The 12,853-nt window shown below is 37.4% G+C and overlaps 1 protein-coding gene across 1 annotated transcript in view; it reads left to right on the forward strand.

The window, feature by feature from the left end:
• Positions 1-12,853, forward strand: part of PCDH15 (protocadherin-related 15) — a 567,795-nt gene that overhangs the window by 198,109 nt on the left and 356,833 nt on the right. Inside the window, exons 6-7 of the mRNA XM_014547486.1 lie at positions 3,054-3,173; positions 8,236-8,346. Of these exons, the coding sequence (XP_014402972.1) occupies positions 3,054-3,173; positions 8,236-8,346 (231 nt within the window). The remainder of the gene's footprint in view (positions 1-3,053; positions 3,174-8,235; positions 8,347-12,853) is intronic.

A 12,853-nucleotide genomic window follows, 5' to 3' on the forward strand; every position in this document is an offset into this window, starting at 1 on the left:
CCCGAGGGGTCCCAGACTGCAAGAGGGCACAGGCCGGGCTGAGGGACCCCCTCTCCCCACCGAGTGCACAAATTTTTGTGCACCGGGCCGCTAGTACATTATAATAAACTACCTGACTGTCATGTGAAGAATTAAACTCCCACATACTATTTAAAAATTCACCAAGCATCAGTGTGCAATTTACCCTGTAATGAGAATAAGTTAGGGTAATGTGTGTGTATTTATGTTCATCTAATATGTGTGTGCTCATAGATATGTATATATTTCTATTGTTTGTACATAAAGAAAATTAACAAAGTAGTCTACTATTTTTTAAAACCATTTTTTGTATTCCAACTCTATTGTTTATGTGCATCTAGTATAGATTATTTTATTGGAGCTCTTTTTGTCTTGCCAGACTTTCCATATTAGCACAAAATATTTTATCTTCTTTTTTTCTTAGCTATTTCTATTATACTAGTTTCAAATATTCCACACCCTAGCGCATATCTGAACAGGCTAACTATCTGAGTGGTAGACTGTGTTTGTAATGTGTAGATCCATTTTAGTTCTGATGTTTTAATTCAACCCATGACACAGTGATTTTCTTTGCCAACAAAGATGTTTGAAGAAATACTTTTAAGTGTTTTTTATTAGATATCTGGAAACAAGTTGTTGTCATTCAATTTTAAAATTGCATAATTTAAAAATCAAATAATAGCTATATAAGAATGATAGAAGTTTTATGAGAGAGAACAGTGTCCTTTGGGACAGAGATTACACTAAAAATATATAAATTTTACTTGGAAGCCTTTTAGTTAACTTAACATTTCCACTAAACCTATCCCCCAATGGTCTTTTAGTGTTACATGTGCTATTTTTTTTTTATTGAGGTAACTTTGGTTAATAGGATAAGTTTCATTTATAGATTTTTATGATACAAGATCTGTATATTGCACTGTGTGCCCTCCACCCAAAGTCAAATCATTGGTCACCATACATTAGGCCCCGTTCACCCCCCACCTTCCCCACCCACTTCCCTCTGGCAACCACCACATTGCTGTTTGTGTCCATGAGCTTCAGGTTTATATCCACATATGAGTGAAATCATATGGTTCTTATCTTTTTCTGACTGGCTTATTTCACTTAGTATCATATTCTAGAGGTCCATCCATGTTGTCGCAAATGGCAGTATTTCATCTTTTCTTATGGCTAAATAGTATTCCATTGTGTATATGAACCACATCTTCTTTATCCAGTCCTCTATTGCAGGACACTTTGGTTGTCTCTATGTCAGGGGTCCTCAAACACGGCCCACGGGCCACATGCAAATACAAATATTGTATTTGTTCCCATTTTGTTTTGTTTTTACTTCAAAATAAGATATGTGCAGTGTGCATAGGAATTTGTTCATAGTTTTTTTTTTAAACTATAGTCCGGCCCTCCAATGGTCTGAGGGACAGCGAACTGGCCCCCTGTTTAAAAAGTTTGAGGACCCCTGCTCTATGTCTTGGCCACCGTGAATAATGCTGCAATGAACATAGGGTGCATATATCTTTGTGAATACATGATTTCCAGTTTTTTGGGATATACCTGGTATACCTAGGAGAGGGATTGCTGGGTCAGATGGTAACTCTATCAAGTAAAGGCTACATGTGCTGTGTAAGCTGTATACTCTCACTTCATTCTCAGGTCTCTTTGACCTGCAGAAAGTCAAAAATGTGCCTTTTAAAGCTGCCTGCCTGGAGGATTGACTTTATAAATACCCACTGAATGAAATGGGATGCTGAAATCTACCACTGTTGTACTTTGTACTTTTGGTATATTTTTTAAATCATAATTGTATTGTATTTTTCTAAATTGGAGGCTACAAGCTGCAGGAGTTACTGTGCCAGTGGATGTATTTTGTTTGTTCATTAAATGTATAATTTATTTCTCTAAAATCTGTTGCCAACCTTAGAATGAAGAGGTTACTTATAAAATTAGACTTTTAGAAGACCCAGTAACAATGACTCCTTATTCCGTTATGCCAAGAATTTGCTGGGGCTGAGGAGTAAATACCACCTCAAAGAGGGTACATGCTCCCCAGCTGGTATCATTCCCATCAGGCTGTTGAAGGTGATCCATAAATAAGTTGGACTATAACTAATGGGTAGGGGTACTCAGGTAAAGCTTGAGGAATGGAGACTCTGGATGTAGGGACACATTGTGCAAAGACCTACAGGTAAGACAAAATCACAGTGATTCTGTGGTGGAGATGAATCTATAACAATAAAAGCATAATATGCTAATTAGGCTCTATGTCCTTCTGGACGACCTTCCGGACCAAGCCTGGGCTGCCAGGGCCTAGGCAAGCTTCCGCAGCTGTGAGGGCTGAGCCCCTTGCACGAATCTCGTGCATCGGGCCTCTAGTAAGAAGTAAAGCCAAACAACAAATCCTGCTTGTATTTGCTTCATTAAGTTTTGTGGTGGTTGTTTTAATCCAAATGAAAATATATGACCAACTCCTGTCACATAACAGCTTTCTACTCAAACAATCTTGTGAGCACGAAGAAATGCCCAGCTTTCTTTCTCCTTTGCTAGCTGGGGCATCTGTTGTCTTTGACATTCTTGCTTAAACTTACCACTTGCATGCAATTACCAACCTGAACTTTATTGAGCTCTCTGAAACGTTTTTTGTTTTTAAATAGAGTAACTCACTTGCACATACAATTTAAATTCTAGCTTGTAGATAACTTAATGCATTAAGGCGTTTTTAAGGAGGAACAACAGATGCATTTTCTCCACAGGGGCTAAGATGCTAATGGTCATAAATTGGTCCAAATGTGCTGCAGACTGAATCTGGGTCTTCTATTTCTCTATCCCAATGCAAGGACCCTGATGTTGGTCATTGTGGACTTTATACGCTTTTATGTAAGGTTTGCAAGGGTTCTTTTGAGTCACTTTGGGTCTGTGATTGTGGGCAGCTGTCCACTCTCCTTTGTGTAATAAAGGACTGTGTTTTGCGCTGGCACAATTCTGGTGTGCTACTGATGAAGTGAGAATCGACAGATTTCCTCTTCTTTTATTTTCAGCTCACCCCAGTTGGCACCACGATATTTACTGGATTTGCAGGAGACAATGGAGCTACAGACATCGATGACGGCCCAAACGGACAGATAGAATATGTGATTCAGTATAATCCAGATGATCCGGTATGTAAATAGCTACTTGCAGGGTGACTTCACTCTGAGTAATAAAATCGATGCTTACTTCTCGTGATATTTATTATTTATTCTATTAGAACCACAAGAGTAATAATAGTATAATCAAGTACTACCTCAAAATTGCATTCTTTTAAATGTGGGCTACGCTTTGAAAAACTAATTTTTGGTGGTATTTGTAAGCAATAATTTAAGATGTGTTTTAGGTTTAATATGGCATTTTTAATAAATCTCCATGATGTTTGTGGATTTCTAAGCATTCTAAAGAAATCATTGGATGTGGTATAACCAGTGTGATTCACACGCTTTATGGAACTTACAAATGAATGCCACCACTGCCACTTCCCTACCAAGGAAACCTGAGGTGGAGAGGAGGACAGAGCCTCTGGCTGTGGATGTTTTAGGCTGTGAACTTATTTCTTCAAATCATCTATCTAACACAGATGAAATCAGAATTGATTTGCTGAAGCTAAAGCTGGTGTTATACCTGCCATCTTGTCTTCCTCTTTTCCCAAGACAACTCCTCACATCATGGGCTTCCCAAAGCATAGTTTTAAACTCACTTCTTAAATGAGATTTCTAAAGGAATGCTTCTCCTTTGCGTTAATATTAGGAATATAAAAAGTGGTGAAGATAATATCTTTATTTTTATATCATAGATTTCTTATGTAAGCTTTAAACAAACAACAGAAACGCTTGTGCTTATTCAGACTAAAAATTCACAAAAGATCTCCAATCAAGTTTATTGTGAGAATTAAGTGAATTGTGAATGAATTTTCTCCTTTTATTCTCACAAATTAATCAGTTAATAGTAGTAACTCCCTTGCAAAGAAGAGAGAACAGGCTCATAGGTGAAGTGATTTACCTGGTATCACGCATCCACTTCTCAGCTATAGAGTCAGGACTCTGATTTCAGAGTAGCATGTGCTCCACTCCTTCTCTGTTGTGTTCTAATAAAATTTTCCAAAAAAATTGGAGAATGAAAAATGAAAGAAAAAAAAGCCTATGGGCATAGTAGGGTCAAGGGAAGACGGGGAGGGTGTGGAGTGGTTTGTTTTTCCCCTAGGAAGTATGTCTCCACGTGAAACCAAGAGATGGGGAAGTAATGAGAAAGTGACAGAGAAGGACAATAAGGATGAAAGGTTATACAACAAATGGGGTGGAAAAGATCAAAGAAATAGAGGAGAAAAGGGCAAGAGAAACAGGTTTTCCTTAAAAGTACAAACAGCTGACTACACATTTTATTTCTAATCCATTTATTTTCTTTACTGTTTAGGTTTTTAAAAGAATTAATTATATGTGTGTGCCATGTTCCTAGCTTACAATTTATGAAGGTCATTTCCTAATCTTTACTCCTCAAGTTGTATAAATGAAACCTCCCAGCCAAGTATAGAATGGCCAAACCAGGGAAACATTTCTTACATTGCTTTAGAAAAAACTATTCAAGGTTTGGATATAGTGGGAGACAAAATGTATTACTTAGAAGCTATCTTTTTGAAGTTTTGTGAGGCTGAAATTCCTTGTTAGCTGTGCAGTAATTCCTTCTGAATGCTTTTCCCTTTCAGGGAACTGTAGGCTTGGCATAAAATACAATATATACATTTTACTGCCTATAGATTGGATAAGCCAATCAGCCACATGCAGTTTCCAGATTACAAAAAAGAAAAGAAAGAAAAATGTCCTTCAGCAAGCTAGTAGTACAGTGGAATAAAGACATTCTCTGTGCATGGTTCTAATTCAATGAGGCAGAATAAGACATCATGACAGCACTTAACTTAGGATCTATTGGGGGAGAAAACATTAACCCAGTCATGTCCTTGCAGAGAGAATCCATCTTTAGCATCATAGAAACTTGGTGTAAACCTCAGTACCAGATTTTTCTCTTGTAAGGTCTATGAGAAAAATACCTGGTGGTATTAATATTCTGCCACTCTTCTATTTTTATATAATAATTCTCCTTTTATTAACAACTAGAGGCCCAGTGCACGAATTCGTGCATGGGTGGGGTCTGGCCCACCCGGGCCCAATCGGGGCTGAGCCTGTCGGGAGGAGAAGACGGTGGGAGGTTGGCCGGACGGCCCACCCCGATCAGGGCCCGATCAGGGCCAGGCTGGCCTAGGGGAGGGGCCATGGGCAATTGGCCAGTGGGCCCTGCCCCCGATTGGGGTGGGGGAGCCCATTGGGGGCCCGCAGCCAAGGGGAGGGGCCACATGCAGTTGGCTGGCTGGCCCTGCCCCTGATCTGGTGGGGGGGCAGATCTGGGGTGAGGCCGGGTGTGGGAGGGGTTGTGGGCTGATCAGGGTGATGGGGTCCCATTGGGGGTGGGATAGGCTGGGGGGAGGGGCTGCAGGACATTGGCTGGTCAGCCCTCCCCCCTATTGGTGTATGGGGGGCAATCAGGGGCAGGCTGGCTGGGGGGAGGGGCCGCGGGAGGTTGGCCAGTTCGCTGGCCACAGTGGGCGTCATAGTGACTGGTCGTTCTGGTCATTACAGCGTTACAGTCGCTGGCTTTTTATATAGATAGATGGCATAATATTCACCTACTAACTTCTTAATTTAAAAAAATTGTATATACTACCAACGTATTTAACCTAAAAATGTGGCTACCTCTTGTTTTTGCAACCACAATTGTAATTTCTTTTAGATTAATCTTACACTGTAGGATGAACCATGAAAAGTGTAGATTGCTCTATTCTACTTAAAAATCTTAGAGTTTTATTTGTTGTTGTTGTTGTTTTAATATGATACTATATTAATCATTAATAGAAATTACAAATTAGTGACCTGGATTTCAACATTTTGTTTGGCCACAAATCATTTTAAATAATTTTTGACCCAATCATGAAATTTCACATTCAAAACATGGTTTCTCTTCTCTCTTAAGAAATAGAAATAATTCCAAAAAGATGATCAATTAGAGTTGCTCTGCTGTGTTCTCATGAGGAATGAATTTCCACCACTCAGAAAATATATGTATAGCTGCTTATACTCCAAGGGGTTTCATTCACTTACAGAATCTGCTTTATCCTTGTAGAAATTTGCAAAAGTCACTTCTGCCTTACAGTAATACAAATTATTTAAATTAATTCTTCCCATTATTTCAAACAATAGCCTTCAGAGTTTCTGATAAGAGAAGTCAATAGAAATTTGAATCATGTTTCTCAGTATGTTTTCAAGATTTTTTTTTAATCTTGAGTGTTTGGCAACTTAACTATGGCATGCCAAATTGTAGTTTTCTTTGTGTGTGTGTTGTTTTGTTTGTTTATTTGTTTGTTTTTTATAATTATCTATTTTGAAATAGGTTACTGAAATTCTTTTTTTTCTTTATTGATTAAGGTATTACATATGTGTCCTTATCCCCCCATTGTCCCCACCCCCCGACTCATGCCCTCACCCCGCTGGTGTCTGTGTCCATTGGTTAGGCTTATATGCATGCATACAAGTCCTTTGGTTGATCTCTCCCCCTTACCCCTGCCCTCCCCTACCTTCCCTCTGAGGTTTGATGGTCTGATCGATGTTTCTCTGTCTCTAGATCTGTTTTTGTTCATCAGTTTATGTTGTTCATTATATTCCACAAGTGAGTGAGATCATATGATATTTATCTTTCTCTGACTGGCTTATTTCGCTTAGCATAATGCTCTCCAGTTCCATCCATGCTGTTAAATCTCTGCATTTTTATTTCACCAGTTAAAGAAATTATCAGTCATTGTTTGTTTATATTTTCAAGCCTATTTCCCTTACACTTCTTCCTCTGAGATGGCAATTACAGGAATTTCAGGCATTTAAATATTTCTCCATAGGTACAGGCTCTGCTCAAATATTTTCAATAGATTTTAATCACTTATCTGCAACTTTCAATTTTCTGTTGATCTATAGTTAAGGTTACTGTCTTCTCTGTCATCCCCATTCTGTTATTAAACATATTCAATGTGTGTGTGTGTGTGTGTGTGTGTGTGTGTGTGTGTGTGTATGTGTGTGTGTTTTAATTTCAGATAGTATAATATTCAGGTCTTGATTTTCCACATTTTTATAGTTTGTTTTTCTTGGTTGTGCTTTTCTCAGCTCTTCACCTACAGTGAGAATATTATTTTTACATCTCTCAATATAGACATAGTTATGAATAGCTGATTTAAAAGTCCTTGTCTACTTCTTCAAACATTGGTCTTCCTTGATACTTTCTCCTCTTGAAAAGAGATCACATTCCTGGTTCATCGTATATCAACTTGTTTTGGACTCTATCCTGAACATTGGAAATGTTACATTGTGGAGAGACTCTTGGTTTCATTATATTCCTCTAAGAAAAATTTTGTTTTGATTGTTTGTCTGTTTATTTTAGCAGAGAACTTGGTTGGACCATTTTATCAATCTTCTAAATGGCATTAAAACACAGAGAGAGTGATGTAAGGAATTTTTTATGGATAAGAGACTGATTTTATAAGTTATATTCTTTTGAGTTATGAATACACTGTCTTACACTGAGGGAAAGAATGTTGGAAATTGCCCTTATGATATGCATGTTACCAGGAAAAAACTCAATCCCTAACAGGGTAGGAGATTTAACTAATGAGCAGCAGTTCCCAGATATGAATAAAAAGTAAACTATAACATACATGATTTTTCACAAAAACAGTGTTTCAATTTAATAGCTGGATTTAATACTTAAAAAAGCTTAGAATACAGAGTGGACACCAACGTTGAAAAGGGATATTATGTAGAATGATTGGAATGTTTGAGCGATGATAAAAACAAGTGCTGAAAAGGTAATATAATAACAGGGAAATTTTTCAGATACCTAGACTTTGATTTAGAAATAATCTAAAAATATTTTTTAAACTATCACAAGGAACAGGATTCCTGGTTACCATTATCAAAAGACTGATAAAACCCATTAATCAAAATGAAAAGTTTTCAGAAATAAGAATAGTAAATCTGAAGTGTACACTCACATTCTATTTTCAGGTAAGAAGCATGCTCTCTGTAACTTTCAATAGGACTAAACTACACTATCAAAACCCCTAATGCATTTTGAATCTTTGTCTTTACTTATTTTCAGACATCCAATGAAACCTTTGAAATTCCCCTCATGTTGACTGGAAATGTAGTGTTAAGGAAAAGGCTCAACTATGAAGATAAAACACGCTACTATGTCATCATTCAAGCTAATGTGAGTATTCAATTCCTCTTACTTTTCTCCTATGAACTTATGAAGTAAATAAGTTGTTTAAAATGTGTAAGTTCTCTGACAGTACTCAGTATAGTTTGCACTTCCTCCTTTGGAAAATGAAGTAGCCCTGGCCTCAGTGTAATTTGTATAAATATTCTTCTACCTGGCAAATGGGATGGAATAGGGGAGAAGATTGTTTCCACTCACTGTAAACTTCACTCTCTCAACCACTTGCACCCCCTGCTCTACAATGATTGGTTCTTAGCTCATACTGAAGTATCTCTCAAAGCAGGATCCACCAAACAATTTAAGCCAAATCACCAGGAAAGCATAGTAAAAATGCAGATTCCTTGACCCAACCTCAGATTCTCTGAATGAAAATTTCAGAGGGTAGAAATGCATTTTTATTAGTTCCCCAGGACACTCCAAAGTACACTAAAAGTAGAGAACTACTGAATTGGTAATCTTTTCCCTCATGGCTATCATTTATTGTATAAATATTCACTAAATATTAGCTACAATGACCATAACCATGGTATGTGGACAGTAGTAACAGAAAGCCTAAAAAACAGTTGCTTATATAACTTTAACATTTATTATTATTATTATTATTATTATTTAATAAAAGCCTTAGATTGATGTGTCTCAAGGCTTGGTGTGACAGATTAAGTATATATACATAACCTGAAATTTGGTTATGTTTCCCATGCCTTGTCTGCTGGCTGCTTGTGAATATTATACGCATTAGCAAAACTGAGTGTAAGCGAGTGGAAAGAGTGCTAAAGACTTTTTTATAGAGGTTGATTCTGTCTCCTTTTAGTTGAGAGAGCACTGTCCCAGTGTCCTTTCCCACCCAGCTTCTCCTTATAGACCTTTATCACATGAGCCGGCACAGCAGAAAGGAAAGTTGAGGAAGTCTGTCTGTGGTTAAGGGGGAGGAGATAATCATCTCTGGATGACAGCAGCTATGGTTCATCTTCTGGGGCTGGGCACATTGATGACCTGAAAAAATAATGTTGGCACTAAGAATACATTTTAGGAATAAAAACTAACAAGGCTGACCAGAGATAGCTTTAAACATTTTTTAAAAAAACCATAACAAGTGACAGGGATATTCTGAAAAGGTAGTGAGACTCCGAAGCCATCTTGTGTCTTTAAGGACCCCTATGCATTGTAATCTTATTCATATAGCAGAACAAAAAGACAGTAGGGAGTGGAAAAAAGGGAAGTATCCTCCATTAGCTATTCTGACAAGTTTACAGTGGTCTCCCCTTATCTGTAGTTGCTCTCTGTGCTATATATATATATATTGATTTCAGAGAGGAAGGGAGAGAGGGAGAGGGAGAGAGAGATAGAAACATCAATGATGAGAGAGAATCATTGATTGGCTGCCTTCTGCACATAGTAGGGATGAGCCCACAACCCAGGCATGTGGTGCCTTTGAGCATCAAACCAGGGACCCTTCAGTCTGCAGTCCAATGCTCTATCCACTGAGCCAAACCAGCTAGGGCCTCTTTCTGTGATGATGATGCCAAAACTTCTGGTCTGATCGGTCCAAAACTTTCTCCCAAAACTAAAGAATTGGTTTTACAGGCAAAGATGGTAAAAAGAAGCAAAGTTTATTGAAAGATGGATGGACTCCCTGCTGTAGGGAGCAGCAGGAAGGGGGCCCATGTGGGTTGCTGGTTAAGATTCTTTGTCTGAGGGGAGATATATATATTTTTTTCTGGCTTCTGATTGGTTCTTTCAAAGAATTCTGCCTTAACAACATCCCTACATTTTATGAATGAATGGAATAGATGGACAGGATGGACCTGAGGACCTGATTGAGGACTGCCACTTCAGGTCCCAGGTGATGTCACTGTTCCTGCCTAGCTGGGTTGCCCTAGCAACTCCCTCCTAGCTGGGTTCAACTCTAGGTCATTTTGTTTGTCCCTGTGCGTTTGTGTGTGTGTGTGTGTGTGTGTGTGTGTGTGTGTGTGTGTGTGTTTTCTTAGAGCAAGGTACAGTCAGCAGGCTGCAGCCTATCCATGTCTGCAAGGTCCTGTTATCCTAGGTTTTCCCTATTCTTCTCCCTCTCTCAAGGTCCAATCCCTGACTGCCTAGCCCTCTTCTATCGCCTTATTTTCAGTTACCCTTGGTCAACCACAGTCAGAAAATATTAAATAGAAAATTAAAATAAACAATTTAATAAGCACTTCATAAGTTTTAAATTGTTTGCCGTTTTGAGTAGTGTGATGTCATGCTTTCCCACTTTGTCCTACCCAGGAAGTAAATCATCCCTTTATCCAGTGTATCCTTGCTGTATATTCTACCTTTTCATTAGTCAATAGTAGCCATTTCATTGTCACAGCATCACAATGATTATGATCAAGTAATCTTTATTTTAGTTAATAATGAGCCCAAAGTCATTCACACAACTTTTATAGTAATTTCTAGTTCATTATTATTGTTGTTAATCTCATAATGTGGCTAATTTATAAATTAAGCATTGTCATTGATATGTATGTAGAGGAAGAGGCATAGCATATGCAGGGTTTGTTATTATCTGCAGCTTCAGGCATCCACTGGGGGAGGTGCAATGTATCCTGTGGATCTGGGGTGTCAAAACCCAAAATTCAGTCAAGTTCATTTCATGATCTAATTAGCTTTATTAAGCAATTTATGAATCTGGCAACATCCCATCCAGCAACTAGAAGGGTGCTTGGAGGAGTTGTCTGAAATGGATGATTTTATAGGAAGAAGGGTGGGGCAAATAAGCTATTAGCAAAAGAAAAGAAATAATTATTTTTAGGGCAGAACATCATCTTTTTAGAGGCAACAAAGGCTAGCGCTTTTTCATGCAGATTGCTTCTTCCTCCTTTGGAAAATGAAGAAAGTCCTTGTGATGGATTACTTTACCAAAATCTGAAAATCCTGGACTGATTAAGATTAGATATCTGGTGAAGGTCAGAACTGCAGTTAGGTCAGGTTATAAACCTAGATTTGATATCATGGGCTTTAGCACAAGTGATGCCATTCTGGATCTGTGCTATTTTTTATTTGTTTTTAATAGGAGCAAATTGTCTATGTAACAAGGCATCACTAAATGGCCATTTCTCTCTTTCTTAGAGTATTTCATCAGAAAGGGGAGAATATATATATATATATGAATATATATATATATATATATATATATATATATATACACACACACACACATATACATGTGTTTGAGTAGATATAAATATAAATCAAAATTTTAAAGCCAAACTTTTTGACGTTCATTGAAAATTCTTAAGGTTTGTTTTGAATTCATTGTGGGTTGTCTTGATGTCCAGTGGAAGAAACAAGAGTGAAAACTATGGACACAGGAAAAAGGAAGATCTATAAGAGCTCAATACTGCTCCCATAATACTGAATTTTTTAAAAAGAATTTCTATGCAAATAGATATATGAACAAAAGACACAATCTCCCTTTCAGACTCAAAATCTCTAATATAATTTACACAAAAAGTCAGAGTGATACAGCATGTATCTGAAAGCTAGTTTGTATTGTGCTCTTTAAAATGAGCTAATTTTTTAAAAAAGAAATGCAAGCTAACAAAAATCTTAATTGCTGTCTAAACTTAAGTATTTATAAAGACATCTGGAACAATTTGTATTCAATTTGCTAGACTACTCATAACTAGGGAGAGAGTGATAAGTTTTTAATGTGTCAGGGATAAAATTATGAAATAGAAGTATATACATGAATCATTGAAAGAAAGGAATAGAATGGATGAGAGGTTGAAAGATTTTAATTGATCTGAAAAAAGAAATTTTATATAAATTTAAAGCATACAGTATTAAATGTGAACAGTAGCTATAGAAGATAATAACTTTGGGGTATTTTAAAAAATTTTCAGAAATATATATATATGATGTTAGAGAGAGGGAGAGATAGAAACATCAACGATGAAAGAGAAGCATTGGTCAGCTGCCTCCTGCACACCCCCTATCCAGCCAGATGCTCAGGCATCTGCATTGACTTCAGATCTAACCATGACTTCCAGGTTCATGGGTTGATGCTCCACCACTGAGCCACACAGGCCTGGCAGAATATATTGTTTAAAGTTGTAGAGCACACTGAAATTAGTACCTATCACAATTTATTCAACTATACTTAGATTCTGTTTGTTTGTTTTTGCATTTGGGTATGGAATTGAGAGTTCCCCTCATGACTATCATGAAAGGCACTGAGTGAAGTTTAGTGGTGAAAGCATGAACTCTAGAACCACATTGGTTGGATTAAAATCCCAGCTCTGCCATTTACTAGTTGTCTGACTTCGGGGATACTCTGTCAGTTTGCTAACTAAAATGAAGATATTAATGAAACATGCCACATAGGGTTCTTGTCAGAATTATCATATTAGCAAACAAAAATGAATTTAGATTAATGCTTGGAATATATTTTGAGATCATTACAGTATAACATAAGCCACTAAAGTACTTCTAATTTACTGTTTAAAATGGGTAATTTAAAAAT

The sequence above is a fragment of the Myotis brandtii genome, unplaced genomic scaffold, assembly GCF_000412655.1.
Source record: "Myotis brandtii unplaced genomic scaffold, ASM41265v1 scaffold475, whole genome shotgun sequence".
Lineage (NCBI taxonomy): Eukaryota > Metazoa > Chordata > Mammalia > Chiroptera > Vespertilionidae > Myotis > Myotis brandtii.